General features: G+C 51.7%; 1 protein-coding gene across 1 annotated transcript in view; it reads left to right on the top strand.

The window, feature by feature from the left end:
• NRP2 (neuropilin 2) overlaps positions 1 to 16,344 on the top strand; it is a 119,278-nt gene that overhangs the window by 56,244 nt on the left and 46,690 nt on the right. Inside the window, 5 exon segments of the mRNA XM_047773305.1 lie at positions 3,647 to 3,791; positions 4,972 to 5,321; positions 7,367 to 7,511; positions 11,719 to 11,835; positions 14,747 to 14,887. Coding sequence (XP_047629261.1) covers positions 3,647 to 3,791; positions 4,972 to 5,321; positions 7,367 to 7,511; positions 11,719 to 11,835; positions 14,747 to 14,887 — 898 coding nt within the window.

A 16,344-nucleotide genomic window follows, 5' to 3' on the forward strand; every position in this document is an offset into this window, starting at 1 on the left:
TCCTGGTTCCGTAGTGTTTGGACTTTTTTTTCCACTACGCCCACCTCAGCGTGAGAGGTTTATGAAACATTTAGTGAGATAAGGTGGTAGGTATTCCTTCAGCCAAGGGTCTGAGGAGCAGAGGGCAGATAGGAGCACAAGGTCAAGAGCAAACAAGACATTGAAAAGAACGAGGCTTGGAAACAGGAAAGGTAACTTGAGGCCACGTGGAAAGAGCCTTCCTTTGGTTCCAGGGGTGGGAGAAGAGTAAGCAAAACTAAAAAGCAGAATTGAAGCTCAATTTGAACAACCAGGTAGATGGCCTGAGGTCAATAAACCATGGGCCTGCCTGCCTCTCTGGGTGATGCCCCTGTAGGCAGAGATCCAGGGCGTTCCCCCAAAGCCAGCATCCACGGGAAGACCAGCCCCTTCCCCAGATGTGTACCACTGCCTATGGGCCCCCCTACACCTACACGCAGCCAGCCTCCCCAGGGCTGTCCAAAGACACAGCCCTTTCCTTACCGAGGATGGAAAGAAAAAGGTTCCTTGATGTTGTCTGCCAAGGCTGAGAAATGAAGGGGTCAGATGAGATAAAATTGGACATTAAAAACACATAAGACGTGCTGTGTTTCTAAACGGTACCAGCGTGATGTGTCTGCTGTGGATTAGCAGCTGTGTTAAAGTTCAGATGCGCTCGACACTCCAGTTATATATTCACGTGGCAAGTCAAGCCCTCCCTCCCCCCCATACGAACTCCTTAGCATCTCCTGATGGAGGCCACACACAGTCATCGCCGGCATCCTCGGGGAGCAGGCCAGCGGTGCCCCCCCCTGCTGCTCCCAGCACCCGTCCGAAATGAGCAGAGGGCTGCATTTGCTCCTTCCCTGCCAAAACAAAACATGAAAACAAACAAAAAGCCTCTGCCTCATGCTGAATTCTAGGAGAACTGATTCATCTCCTTCTCTTGGATTCAGTTCCTCCATCCCTTTCCTCAAAGCCGCAGAGGAAGCCAAGAAAACAGGCACGGTGAGGCCTGGGCCCTCCTTCCAGTGGTCCCTCCCCATGATGAGATCACAGAGACTGGAGCATCTCTCTCTTCCCTTTGGCCTTCTCCTGGGCACCTGGCATCTTACCCTCTTTCTTCTGCCTTCCTGACCCTTTTTCTTCCTGTGCTTTGTCTCCTCGCCCCCTTTGTCCTCAGTCACTGTGCTGGAAGCAGCCACAGCGAAGCTAAGGGACTGGTGAGCAGCAGAGAAGGAAACTGGCAGCCTGAGGACCAGGGCGGAGGCTCCCCAAGGGAGGAGAGGGAGCATCCAGATTGGTGGAGGTGGGGAGCAGGAGCGCTCCTGGAATTGATGGGCTCAGCACCAGGAAAAAGGGGTTTCAGCTGAATACAGTGGACCCAGGAAAACCTGTTTCTTCCTCATCTTTCCTCTTAAATAGGCCACTTCCCCTCACTTGGTTGCAAAAGTATGTCTCTTAGCCTTCACCCCCACTATCCATGGGGTGCTATTAAATGGCTCTGACTTGTGCCCTTAGCAAGGGGGAAATTCAGAAGGTTCTAGGTTGCCAAATGGCAGAGTTCCTAGTTACGGTTCCTAAGGAAGAAAGGACCACATGGTTAATTAGCTCTAAGCTGTGCTGCTCTTTGCTGGTACCCAGAGCTTTCTGCGTGGTGTGATCAGCACACTGGGAACACATCACTGAGCAGCAACTCTACCTCCATGCCACCTGTGCTTGGGGACCTCAAGGGCTCCATGACTCCTAGCCACCAACATAAACACTGCCAATGTATTAGAAGAGTCAAGGGAGGAAACCACAAACCTAAAGCCTGAAAACATGGCAAGGGCTTGAGATCCTGACAGACATCTCTGGGCCACAGTTTTGTTGTTGTTGTTGTTTTTGTCTTATTAGGGCCACACTTGCGGCATATGAAGGTTCCCAGGCTGAGGGCTGAATCGGAGCTGTAGCCGCCAGCCTACGCCAGAGCCACAGCAACATGGGATCCAAGCCGCGTCTGCGACTTACACCACAGCTCACAGCAACACCAGATCCTTAACCCACTGAGCGAGGCCAGGGAATGAACCTGCAACCTCATGGTTCCTAGTTGGATTCGTTAACCACTGAGCCATGATGGGAACTCCCACGGTTTTATCATCAATAAAGTGGAAATAATAATACTTACCTCCCAGGAAGCCATAGACCAAATTGTGTTTACACAGTGTCTGGCTCAATGGCATTCAAATATGGTAGTCTCCCCATTCCTCTCGTCTCAGCCCTGCCAGTGCCCAGACAGCTCGTATGTTAGAGGTGCCATGAGCTGAAGCACCTGGTGCCCCTTCCCAGGAGAAATTGCTGGTTGCTGCAGAGTTGTCTATGAGGAGTAAACTTACAGTCCCTTGGTTGTCAGAGCCCATGACAGGTATGATTTAGGAGTGGTGGTTGGTTAGTTGGTTTTTCGCTCCACCTTTATCTAGAAAAACCAAGAGAAACTCACGTAGACTGGTCCCAGCTATTCTTTTTTGCTTCTTCTTCTTTTTTTTTTTTTTTTTTTTTTAGTGGCGAGCACAAAAAGCATAAGGTCCATATGGCAGCTATTGATTTGGGCCATCTGGTGAGCTAGAACTTGCTCCTACCATGTTGGATTAGAAGCTCCTTGGAAAAGGCTTTCCTGCCATAAGAGAGGCTTTGGTCAGATGGGGACAGGGATGGATTTCATTACAGGGCGGGGATTGCAGTGAGAGAAAGCCAGAACAGGACTTGAAAGGTCTCTCTGCAACCCTGACCCTGCGATAAAGACCAGAAAGAACCAAGAAAGTGTCCATGGACATGAGGGCATTGGGGGTACACAGTGCCCCCCACCCTCTCACCCATCCATGGAGCAGGGAGGCCTCTAAGTAACCAACAAAAACAATTGTGAAGCACTTTGTGATTATGATACCCTGAAAATCTTTCTATATGGCTGCCACCTGACCAAGTGGGAAAGTCAAATTCAAGCTAGTGAGGGAGGGGCGCAAGCCCTAAAAGATGACATTGCTGCTCCATTTAAATTTTTTTCTATTTAATTTTTTTTTATTTTTTTGCTTTTTAGGGCCGTACCCATGGCATATGGAGGTTTCCAGGCCAGGGGTCGAATTGGAGCTACAGCTGCTAGCCTATATCACAGCCACAGCAACACAGGACCCGCCACATCTGCAACCTACACCACAGCTCACGGCAACACCAGATCCTTAACCCACTGAGCTAGTTCAGGGATCGAACCCACAACCTCACGGTTCCTAGTCGGATTCGTTTCTGCTGAGCCCCAATGGGAACTCCGCTGCTCCATTTTTTTAAAGGATAGTGTCTTTTCTCTCTCCCTCTCTCTCAGCTTTTGACAGTGTTTTCCTTTCATGGCACCTTCCTCGGCTTGCTCTCAGGCCCAGAGGCAAAATTTTCCTTCCCTCCAAAAGTTTTTGTGAAGACCAGTTATTGTTTCCCAGATAGAGCGGTGTAAGAAATTAAATTTTTTCACAATGTTTCTAAAACAGCCCCCAACCACAAAACCACTGATTATTTTTAAGCTTAAGGGAAATAAAATTGAACAGAACTTCCCCCACACCTTCAAAGACCGCAGTGCAGCTACGCACAGGGATTGCAATAACATGGATTGCGTCTGGTGTTATAGGTATTCCAAGCCAACAATGATGCCTCGGAGGTGGTTCTGAACAAGCTGCACGCGCCTCTGCTGACCCGCTTCGTCAGGGTCCGCCCGCAGACCTGGCACGCGGGCATCGCCCTCCGCCTGGAGCTCTTCGGCTGCCGGGTCACAGGTGAAGTGGGGCTCCTTTAAGGCTAGGGAGTGGACTGTGTGCTGGGCTCTGCTCCCCCTTCCAGCCCTCTGCAAACTGCATGCTTGCACCCTGTGACCTTTCCAGAAGGCTCGCTTTTACCTGTAACTCTGTCTGTACAGCATTGAATGCACACTGACTCTGTATATACGGTATTGAATGCACACTGACTCCATATATACGGTATTGAACGCACACTGACTCTACACCCTCTGTTGCCTGGTACCGTTTCTCTCATTCACGCTCCACTCACTCATTCGCTGCACAAATACTTATGAAAGGCCTGCTGTGTGCCAGGCCCCATGCTGGGAGCTGGAAGTGAATTAGGGTAAGGAATGAGCAGATGGGGTCTCTGACATTGCGGAATTTTCAGGCTGGTGGGCAAGATAGATAATAAGCAAATGCAAGTACGGAAATAATTATACACTGAGATGAACATGTGATGCTCTAAGAGTGACTGCGGGGACCTGGATGAGTGCTGCTTGGAGGTGTGTGGACAACCTTTCCGAGGATATGACCCTTAAGCTCGGGGGTGACTAAAGGGTAGGCTGAAGAGGACTGAGGGAAGAGCATCTGGGGTGAGAACAGCACATGGGAACCATGCAGGGTCGTGAAGAGCTGTGACACACACACGGACGGAAAGACCGAACCCCAGGAAGGGTTACATCTAGATGGGGAAACAATCACCAAAGTAACAGTTCAAGACTCAGCTGAGCTCCCCTGTGCTCACCGCCCCCAGGAGGGTCTGTGCGGACTCTGTCACCAACAAGGATGTGACAGTCCTTGGCTTCCAGCATGAGACGCTCAGCTGTGCCAGGCACTGGGCTCTGTGCTGCGAGCTTTGTAGAGCAACCCATGGAATCCTCGCAGTAACCCCCAAGAAGTAAGTTCTCCCATCAGCCCTCCTTTCGGCCAAGGGAAACTGAGGCTCAGAGCATTCAGTCATTTGCTCAAGGTCACACAGCTGGTAAGTGACAAAGCAAACCCGAAGCCAAGCAGTCTGGTAACCACAGGGCTATAGTACCATGAAATATGAAGAAATCGGTTCTGACGTAAAGTGCTTGATAGCGGGGTAAATCTTCCACAGCTCCCTCCTGATGGAGGGTGGTCCCTGTTCACAGGGTGCCAGCATGACCTCTTGTATCTTCCTCCCTTTCCGCAGACGCCCCCTGCTCCAACATGCTGGGGATGCTCTCAGGCCTCATCGCCGACTCCCAGATCTCAGCCTCCTCCACCCGTGAGTACCTCTGGAGCCCCAGTGCCGCCCGCCTGGTCAGTAGCCGCTCGGGCTGGTTCCCTCGCATCCCTCAGGCCCAGCCAGGTGAGGAGTGGCTTCAGGTGGACCTGGGAGCACCTAAGACCGTGAAAGGAGTCATCATCCAGGGGGCCCGGGGAGGAGACAGCATCACCGCCGTGGAAGCCAGGGCGTTTGTGCGCAAGTTCAAAGTTGCCTACAGCCTCAACGGCAAGGACTGGGAACATATCCAGGACCCCAGGACCCAGCAGCCGAAGGTAGGCTATTCCTGGAAGACCCCCTAACCTTGGCCCAAACAGAGGGGTGATTTGGGGGCATTGAATTCCCATCTAGACAGTCATCACCAAACTCTTATAAGCCACTCTGAAAGATTCCTTTGTGCCAGACCCTCTGCTAAAGGCCTTATTTAAATCCTTACAACATCTCTAGAAGGTAGATCCTTTTGTCACTCCCATTTTAGAGATGATGAAACTGAGCCTTGATGTCATGCCCAGGCTTACTTGGTACCTGTGGCGGAGCCGTGATTCAGACACGAGTCTCACTCCAGAGCCCAAAGGCCTAACCACTCCCCAACACTGCCTTTTTAGTACCTGAGACCCTCTTTATACCCTCTTTCAGATCAAGTTTCCTTGGAACTGGCCAGACATCCAAAGGGGATGTGTTTCTTGGAGGCTCAACTATAGAAACTAGGGGGTGACTTCCAAAATCAACTCCGTTGCTGCACGCCTTTGCATTTTCCTGGTCCAGCTGCTTAGATGTTTCCCTCCTCTCCCACCAAGGCTGGAGAGAGGCAAGAGAAACTGCCTCCAGGCCAGAAGTGCAGGCCAGTGTAGCCCACCCGCCCCTTCCATCGGAGGAGTGAAGGTCAGCCCTCAACACGGGGCACAGAGGAGCCCCAAGAAGGGGATAGGATGTCGCATCTCTGTCCCTCTCCAGGTTAATCTCCTGGTCAGCTAGGCATTCCCACCCTCATTGCTAAGTTACCTCTCCTTTGCCTCAGGAGAGTAGGGCCCTAATGAGGAAAGGCTATCACCCCCTTTGCTAAGCAAATGTTTCTATTCTGAATGCAGAGGCAGGGGTTGGGTTAGAGGATTTCCGGATGTAAACTCCCAGCTCGTAATTCCAGAGACTTGGAAAGGCTTGGGGTTTGGTAACTGGAACCTTCAGTGGAAGCAAGGGAAGTTGGACCACAGGCTCCCTAAGGGCCAGCTGTCCCTGGCTCTTCTCGACCATTCTGGGGGCCTGGGAAAGGAGATGATCTCAGCCAGGGTCAGAGCCTGTCCTCCCATGAGAGCGCCCCCTTCTGGAATTGTGGGCCTCCTGCAAGAGGAGATGGCTCTGCCGCATTCCTAGGTGGCTAATCAGCCACGGGCCATGGCACACCTGACACCAGCATTCCCTTAAATCGAAGGTCCTCAGGTGTGCTGTGGGTTGGGTCCCCCACCTTCAGCCAGGGCAGCCCCACTCTCATCAGTTTCATGTAGTATGGCTCAAGCTGACATTTCTTTTGACAGAATTTCTTCCACTAAACAAAGGTTGGGGTAACACAGGCTCAGACCATCAATGTATGAAACAGTGGAAGTTGTCATTAGCCTAGAAAAGGGCTGGTCACTGTCCCTTCAGCCTCTCAGGGATCCCTTGGACTTTCTAAATCTAGACTTTTAAGCATTAAAGGATGGTTATTTTGGAGTTCCCGTTGTGGTGCAGAAGAAACGAATCCATCTAGTATCCATGAGGATGCAGGTTTCAATCCCTGGCCACGCTCAGTGGGTTAAGGATCTGGTGTTGCCGTGAGCTGTGGTGCAGGTTGCAGACGAGGCTCAGATCTGACGTGGCTGTGGCTGTGGCGTAGGCCAGAAGCTGTATCTCTGATTGGACCCCTAGCCTGGGGAACCTCCATGTGCAGCGAGCGCAGTCCTAAAAAGAAAAAAAAAAGAATAGACAAAAGAACCCAAACTCCCTCTCTACTTTCTAACAAAGGCCAGTTAAGACTCATTTGGACCCTAATTCTTTCCTGAATCCTCAGTTTCAATCTCAGGAGAGAAGACAGAACCTGGCAATTTCCACTTTCACCTGCTCCCCATTTTTCATGTTTCTGGGACCCTCATAACCTCGCAAATGAATAACACCCTGGGTCTGAGAATGAAGCCTCCATAGGTCGTAATGAGCAGTGGCTTAACTCTGAAGCCACCTTCTGGTTGGATGTAAGGGGAGGGGAGATGACAGGAGGGGAGGGGGCCAAAGGGAGGAGTGAGGAGGGGGTCCCACCTAAGAAAGACTGAGCAGCCTGTCTCCCCTGCAGCTGTTTGAAGGGAACATGCACTATGACACCCCTGACATCCGGAGGTTCGACCCTGTTCCTGCGCAGTACGTGCGGGTGTACCCTGAGAGGTGGTCGCCAGCGGGCATTGGGATGCGGCTAGAGGTGCTGGGCTGTGACTGGACAGGTAAGGCCCTTTCCCCTGCGGGTCCCACTCACGTGGTCCTGTGACCCCGGCTTCCTGGGATGCTCTGCGGGGTTAGACTGTGACGAGACGGGGGTAGAGGTACAGCCATCACTGGTGAAGCCCCATTAGCTGGAAACTCTGCGGACCCCTGCCTTCTCTGGGCCCCCCTGCCAAGCTCTGCCTTGCCTGCATTGCAACCTCTGGACTCAGGACAGTTTCTCAAGGGATCGCGCTTTGTCCTTTTTAAAGGATCATTTCGGTCCTCCAACCTGAGTCTCTCAAAAACAAGCTGTAACCACACACCACCCACCCAAATTCAATTAGACCCTGACTCGTCAGGCCAGAGGGCTGTGGCTGTTGATTTAGGGGAGGGGAAAAAAAAGGCTCATGATAATAAAGTAATCGGTTTATGTCTGAATCTGGCCTCCAGATGTCAGTGGCTAAGAGACTTCATTTTCATTTCGAAGCCACATCTGTAAAAGGCATTTATTTGCTCAGGAGGGACCCTGTTGCGGGGGAGCTGCTGGGAACCTGACTTCTTCCCGGTGCGGCCAGAGCCTTGCTTGATCCCACCTCCACCCAGCGGCCCAGGCCCTGGGAGCATCTCTGAGTTTCCTGAATGAGGACAAGCCCCACTGGGCCTTCTTGTTTCCCTGGAAGCACCCCATCCTTTCAAGTCAGGCCCCATCTCCCCTCTGGGCACCGGCCCTCTTCCCCCGGCAGAGCTGGCACAGACTCAACCAGAGCGTAGCTCGCTCACTGCCTGCCAAACGGAGCTCGGGGGAGCCGAGCCAGTGCCAGCAAGAGCAGCAGGCAGGACCCAGGGCTCCGGGTATCTCCATTTTCCTGTCTGTGCTGTACCTGTCAGCAGCTCACCCAGCAGGGCCCCGTGAAGGATTAATAAGGGCATGTCAGAGAAATGCTTTTGGCTCCCAGGGATGAAAGTGCTGCCTGCGCAGCGGTTAGGATGGCGCCGAGGAGGAGTCCCGTTAAGGCACGCAGGCTGGGAGTCGGGCCCAAATTAGCCTTTCTCACCTTTGGATGGAAGGCAAGCCCCAGTGAACACGTTTTAGTGGGAAGACACTTTATTCCCCATCACGTAGGAGTGAGGCCACAGCTCCCTGCAGCCTGCTGGATGTGCATCACCTGTCCTTTGGCAGGTGCTGAAAACTGCCCTCCAGCAGTGACACAAGCTGGCCCCTATGGCCAGAATCAAAAGGTGAGAGATGCAGGGGAGCCAAGGGCTTCTAGGCCAGTGGCCTTCAAACATTTCTGACCATCATCCGCAATTTAAAATAAATTTACATCACCAACCCACTTGACTTACAAGCATGCGTGTGCACGCACACACACACAAGCACACACACAGGTGTGTGCTTATGAGATAGGTATATCATTACATGCCTGGACCCTGGAGACAGATTGCCAAGTTCAAGTCCTGCCTCTGCCAATTTCGGTAATCTCAGCTGAAGAATGGGGGTAACCTAGTATAGCTACACACCCCTGGGTTGTTATGAGGATTCAATAAAATAATTGTTATAAAGGTCTTAAGCCTGCTGCCTGGCACCTAATAAACTTGTTGAAATAAGTAAATGTGACTCAAAGAAAAGTTTCCCGAAGCAGCCCTCAGCCTTACCATGTGAGTACGCTCTGAAACGTTATAGCTTCTACTTTAAAACGCTAGTCACGACCCATTAGACTGATCTACAACCTCTTAAACAAGGGCGACATACAGTTTGAAAAAGTCACCCATCTGGGCCAATGCCTCTTTCACAGAGGGGGAAACTGAGCCACTTGCCAGAAGCGGCTCCGCTGGCTGGGGGCTGACTCACCCTCCTCCCTCCTATGGCCCACCCCTCCGGGCCGGGCCTCTCCCAGGCCAGCACTGTTTTATGACCCGCTGGACAATTGCTAATGGCCTTTTCCTTTTATTGCCCCACCCCCACCCCAAGCTGGCCCCAATGACACAGGCGATGGTCAGCAGCAGGTTTCTCATTTCAAAGTCCTCCTGGCCATTCCTTGGAAGATCAGAGTGGGGGCTTGTTACCCTCCGCCCAGCCTCCTTCCCTTTGAAATCTCTGACATCTGGTTTCAATTGCCAGGGAGTGTTGTAGTTTGATGGGCAGTTACCTCTAAGTGTCCAGAACAAACACAGTGGACATGGAGGCTGGCTGCCGTTTCCCCACTTTCATTCACACGCCCCGCCTTCTCGCTGTCGCCCCACCCACCCCCGCCCCACGCCTCTGGACTTAACCAGCTCAGCCCCTCGGCTACCTAACAGTTCCAGTAACTACTTTCCCAGGCCCTGTGGCTCTCTGCTTTCGAAATTGCCATTTATTCGTGCGACTCATCTTTGTTCCCGTCTCCATTCCTTCCCCAAAAGGATAACGGGGAAAATAATGGGCCGGCTTGAGTTGCAGCAGCTTAAATAATTGGACAGGGCTGCTTCACCTGTTGGCTTGTTTGTGTTCCCAATGATTACTTCTTGCCTTGCTGCCCATAGTTTGCTTTACAATGGAGTTTGAGATTCTGTGACACAGTGACAAATTTGAACTTACAAATTAGGACGCTTCGAGGTTATTTGCTATTTACTGTAAGCGAGAGGCAGAGACAGCGAAAGGAAGTATGAAAGGTTATGTGCATAGTATTTAACAGCAGAAAGATGGGAAGTCGACCGTGAAAAAGCTATTCAGCGTATTTAGCGATTTCCTTCGGCTCCCGGCTTTATTAAATGGGATCCTGAAGGGTGCCTGACAAAGGCTCCTAATCACATACAGTGGTGCAAAGGGACAGGTATAGAAATGGGAGGAACCGTGCACCCGCTGATTCTGGGAGTCTCCTTGGAGGGCGGCCTTGGGAGGAAGACCGCACCCCACAACACGGGGACCTCAAGGCAGGTTACCAGAACTCCTCTTGGTCCCACCCAAGCCTGACTCACGGTGTCATTCATTTCTTGAATAGTTGCGGAATGAATGACTAGCGTGAGCAAATAAGCCAGTGAATGGATGGATACATGAATCACCTAGAGTCGAGGTCAGAGCTGACTGCCTGCGGCCAGGTTTGATCCGGCCTGGTTTGGGTGCCTGCTGCTTGCAGTATTTTGAATAAGTTGCCAACATTGATAGCTCTGGAGATTTTCCATGGGGATTTTTTTTTCTTTTTTTCTTTATATGAAGAAAAAAGTCTTTTTGCACGATCTGGCCACACTGGGCCACCCCCCTTCAGGTGCTCAAGGCAATGGCCTCCTGGAAACCAGGTGTGCCAGGTCTCACCGCCACTTTCTCTTCCACCCTTAACTCTCCAAACCCCCAGTGGGCCATCCCCACTTAGAGCAGCCATCTGCATCCTAGGAGCGTGTGAATTTGCCACACCCTGACCTAAAGGCGCAGCCCCAAATTATTTCCACCAAATGGAGTCTGAGTCCCTTTGAGCCCGTATTCTTTCCCATCCAGTTTTGTGCAAACACGAACAACAATATCAGGGGTCACACCTCCTGAGCTGTGTGGCTTTGCCGTGATTTCAGCCATTGTGCTTCTGATTATCTTGTAATAGGTGGGCCCCCAGGTCGGGTTAGCCTTGGTTCAAAAAAGGCCCATCTGACTCAGAGAAGGCTGCAAAGAGAAGGCCTATTCCAAAGCAAGCAGGGCTGGGCCAGAGGCACGTCAGCTGCCACCCCAGGGGCTGTGCACAGATAGGTATTTTCCATGGTGCAGAAGCTCACTTCCTTAATCCAGATTTTTTTCAAACGATTTTAGATGGGTGTCGTTCATTGCTTGTGTGTGTGTGTGTGTGTGTGTGTGTGTGTGTGTGTGTGACATGCCTGTGTCTTAAACAGAATACCCAGAGCATGCTTGAGCCCTACCTGGGGTCAGTGGCACCCACATCCATCACTGCCTGGTGTGGCCTTTTGTCCTGGCCTCAGGGTCTCTACTGTGTAGAAAGAACATGGGCTTGTGTCTGAGCCTCTGTCACAGCTGTTTCTGCAGCTTGGAACTGTTCTCCTTAACTCAAGCCACAGTCCTGACTTCATGGACAGCACACAGAAGTGACTTCAGGGATGTGTGTGTGTCCATCTTGGTTTTCCTTTCTTCTTCCTTCTTGAAGGCGTGTGCTGGGAGAGGAGGCAGTATTTGGCTTCTTCCTCCCGCTGGGTTTTGACATGGGCTCTGCCTGCAGTATTCACTTCCCTTGCTTTGCCATGACACAGACTCGAAGCCCACGGTAGAGACGCTGGGACCCACTGTGAAGAGCGAAGAGACCACCACCCCCTACCCCATTGATGAGGAGGCCACGGAATGTGGGGAGAACTGCAGCTTTGAGGATGGTGAGGATGGGGCCTGGGTTTTATTTTACCCAGGATGGCACAGGGGCTGACCCCACCGAGGCAGGTGGCTGGGGAAGGGCCCTGGGGGTCCCCTGGGTCAAAGGTTGGGGAGGTGAGCTGCTTAGAGGCACTGGCTATTTACAACCTATCTAGATGCATTCGGATACTGGAACAATCGGGACAGTCGTACAGGCGTGACACCCCCCCCACCCCCCGTCCCGGTCATCAGCTGAGACAAGGGCCCATCCAAGCAGAAGTCTCCTTTGAGAAGTCTCCTTTCCTAGCCCTCACCTCGTGTCTTTAGGATCCACAGCAGGGATCGCTCTTCCCGCTAAGCTGTGTCGCCACGGTACAGTCAAGGGAAGGGCTGGCTGTCACCTGGGTGACTAGGTCAGCGGAGCAGCATGGTCAGGTCAACTCAGCAGTTAGCCACGATGACGTAAGTGCGTTGCCCTGTGTGTTTCACCACCCCTGACAGTTATGACTCTGAGATAATGCAGCCCCTCCTCCACGAGGCGAGTGCAGGTCAGTGACAAAGGCAGAAGTGCGGAAACTCAGGTGCTCCTCACTTCCCATTATGTCACATGGGAATCTGTCATTTTAACTTCTAAGCATATCAGAGCTAGAGAAAAAAAAACCATACTTGGCAGAGCCCAAAAGGACATCCTATCTTCCCGCTAAGGTCACAGAGTATGAGGACATTCCTGACAAACCACAAATTTTGGAACACCTGGCATTTTTGGCTAGAACTGAATGCTTGACGGCCTCAATTTACAGTACATTACGGATCATTATTAAATGTTCGCTAAACCAAACGAGGGAAGATTGGCGGAGAGGCTGGGGAAGGGATGGAGGCTTCAAGGCAGAGCACCGAGTCCAGAGGTAGACGGTGCAATCCAGGAACCCACACCCCTCGCCGGTGTGAGGAGCTGTGCCGATCGAGTGGACGGCTCCCAAAAATGGCTGCAAAGAAGGACGGGAGGAGAGCCAAAAATAAATGCTGAAGTTGTGTGACTGCAAAATGATAATTTAATGCATATGCTTTTAGGAATGTGCTTTTGTGTATTGTGTGGGCGGGGGGGGGCTTGCGGGGGGACCCTCTCGATCAGGGATAGCTGAATGCAGAATTCTGACATTTTAATGCACTTGGTTTTGTTTTATGAAGAGGAGAAAATGTCTTGGAGGATCTTCCAAGACATGTTTAAAAGAGTTGGAGAGCCAACAGGCAAAGGCATGGGGAGTTAATATACAGTGTCAGAATAGCAGGGTTAGCTGTGTAGAGGGCAGAAGAAGGGTGTTGGATCTAAATGGCAACCCTGAGGAAAATGGAAGGGTTCTGCTGCAAACTTTCAGAAGTTTAACGTAATTTTCCCATTTAGAGTGGTTTGTTTCATTTGAGGTTTCTTTGGTGGTTCCTCCCTTCTCTTTTTTTTTTTTGCAAAAAGATCTCTTTGTGAAATTGGGTTTCTGAGATAGTGTACGCACATAAACATCAGAGAGGAATTATGGTATATTGAATTACTCCATATTTTCGAACGGAAAAATAGAAATTTAGAAATTGTTGGGAGAAGGGATGGTGAGGTCTCCGGGCTGACTTTTCCAAGCCACAGGTTGATGTTTCTGTAATAGATTCCATGTGTTTTCTTCTCGACTCAAGATGACTTTGGCCAAGGGTGGGCAAATAGCAACTATTCTCTCTTGGGCAGGGGAGGCACAGACAGAGCCCCTGAGGCCAGCCGAGCCCTTCCCCCCCAGAGGTGAGCCCTCCTTGTCCCCAGGGTGTGAGCAACTGGCTTTCCACCCGTCTCTGGTTCCCTTAGACTTCCTAACCTGCACACTAGGCCTTCCCCACGGAAATGCCTCTCTGGGAACCCTGAGAAGGGAAGCGAAAAGGCCAAAGACCCCACTTCCTCCCTGCTACCAGCGTTAGCCAACGCTTTTCCGCTGTCTCCGCAGCCTCGGCCGGCAAGAGTCCAAATCCGGGTTCCCATTTCCTCTCCTTCCCCCACCTCCACTCCCACCCCCACGTAATCACATGTTTGGCACCAGCTCAGACTGGATTTTTAGAGTTGAGTGGAACCTCCAAGGAAACTCTGTGGGTTCATTGATTTGCCTGAAGGCCGATAGCAGAGCAGAGGGGGACAAGCCATTGTGTGGATGGGAACAAGCCATTGTGTGGTCTCCTCTTAGATGTCCATCCTCTGCTGGCCCTGGAATCCTGGCCTTCAGGCACCCAGGGCCAGATGAAATTCTTGTCCCCCCCCCCCCCACATCAGTGCTGAGCTGGTCAGCGGGCTGGCCTGGCCCCCCTCACGCCAAATCATCCACCTGGCAGGGCCTCCCCAGCAGGATGGCAAGCTGACTGGTCTTCTGCAACAAGAGACCTGTCGGAAGGAGGTGAGGGGGGCAAACAGCCTCCTTTGTTTCTGAGGTCACCATCCCCTCCCTGGCCAGCACCTCTCCCGTTTCGAATATCGGCCCCTCCGGATGCCAGTGGGTCGCCCATCACTTCTGAGAGCCGGGTTGGCAGGATCCCGCCTGCCACTGAGGCACTGGGGAGACATTCTTCACTGGCATTTGGGGACAGCGATTTTCGCATTTGTCAGCTCTCCAAGGTGGAGAGAAGCGGCTGATGAGAGCCTGAAGCCATTTGGTGGCCTCATTTATAATTGCTTACTATGGGAACCACTGGCAGACGTGACTTTCATGCCTGGGAAGGATGAGACCAAAGGCTGACCCGAAAGCCAGCAAGCCCCGAGATGAGTTCAGCGAATAAGCAAAGGAAGCCATTTCTTCCTCTGCTCTCCCCTTAGGCCTTGCCACCCTTTTAAATAGCACCTATGGTGGCTGTTCTCTGAACGCATTTCATTTGCCTTGTTTGGACTCAGGGGTTTTTTTCCCCCCCTTTCAGACAAAGATTTGCAACTCCCTTCAGGATTCAACTGCAACTTCGATTTCCCCGAGGAGCCCTGTGGTTGGATGTATGACCATGCCAAGTGGCTCAGGAGCACCTGGACCAGCAGCTCCAGCCCCAGCGACAGGACTTTTCCAGGTAAGCCAGCCGCCAGTGAAGAGCTGAGAGGGTTAAGGCCAGCCTGTGCCGCGTTTTCCGCAGCCCCTGACAAGCTTCGTAACTGCTCACCACAGAACAGTCCTCTGCTCTTTGCCCGCAAACCACCAGCCTTTGCTCACGACGTCACCCGACAGAAGAGCTGGTTGGTGGTTCGGAGCCCTCTCTTGTGATTACCGTGCAGCCTGGAAGCGGGGAGGGAGCGAGAGGGGCCAAGATAAAAGGAGAAGAAAGAAAGAGCCATTGGGAGGTCCTAGGAGAGGGGACGAGTCAATGTCCCTTTGTTCCCCTGGCCAGCACTGCTACCACCATCACAGAGCCTCTTGTCGGCTCCAAGTGGGTGTCGTTCCTAAAAGGGCACGTTGGGAAACGCCTGGCCCTGCGTCTGACTGTGCTTCTGAAAGGTATCCCCACTTCTGTCCCCAACCAAGTCAAAGTCCTAAAATGCCACCACACCCATGGGTGTCTAGCAGGGCTGCCTGGCCTTGGCCTCTCGAATAATGTCATTGCCGGTCCTTGAAATCCTGTGATGTCACCCTTCTGTGTTCAGAGAGCCATTTTTCAGAGCTTCTCCTGGCACTCTTGATAGAGAGGGGTTGCCTTTAGCCCTTCTAAACAGGTAGAAACAAGAGTTGTCCCCTCTCTCCGTCATCACACGCGTTTACAGTGGTGTTCTGGTAAATGTTTAACAACCAGCTCTCCAGGTTTTAAAAGATATATGTATCTGCTTTGTAATGTCTGCCGCTCCCCCCAGTGTAAACCCTGCCACTGTGGTTGGATGGGAGCAACCAACGTGACATCATCGGAGGTGGAGTCCAGAAGTGCCGTAACACAGCCTCGGAGGGCTTCTTTCCATCCTGCCCTTACAATAGATATAAATGCTGGTAAAACATATTAAAATAATTAGGGAGTGTTGTTGCATTGGAGGAATTTCTTTCACTTTTAATATAATTCATTTCATTATAACTTTATATCATTTCTTTTTCTTTTTCTTTTTCTTTTTTTTTGTCTTTTTGCCTTTTCTCGAGCTGCTCCCGTGGCATATGGAGGTTCCCAGGCTAGGGATCTAATCGGAGCTGTAGCCGCTGGCCTACGCCAGAGCCACAGCAACTCGGGATCCCAGCCGCGTCTGCAACCTACACCACAGCTCATGGCAACGCCGGGTCCTTAACCCACTGAGCAAGGCCAGGGACCGAACCCACAACCTCATAGTTCCTAGTCGGATTCGTTAATCACTGAGCCACGACGGGAACTCCTATATCATTTCATTTTAAATAATGCTCCCATTTAACAGCTGCCTTGCAAAATCCCAGAAAAGCTCACAAGGGGCTCCCTCAGGCCCATCTCGCTCCAGCATACCACACATTAGCTTTCAGTGTTCCTGGATCTTAGGCTCCCATAAGCGTTTGAGAGGAAAGGGGTTAATTCTGGAAATCAGA

Source organism: Phacochoerus africanus, chromosome 3 (assembly GCF_016906955.1).
Source record: "Phacochoerus africanus isolate WHEZ1 chromosome 3, ROS_Pafr_v1, whole genome shotgun sequence".
NCBI classification, from domain to species: Eukaryota; Metazoa; Chordata; class Mammalia; order Artiodactyla; family Suidae; genus Phacochoerus; species Phacochoerus africanus.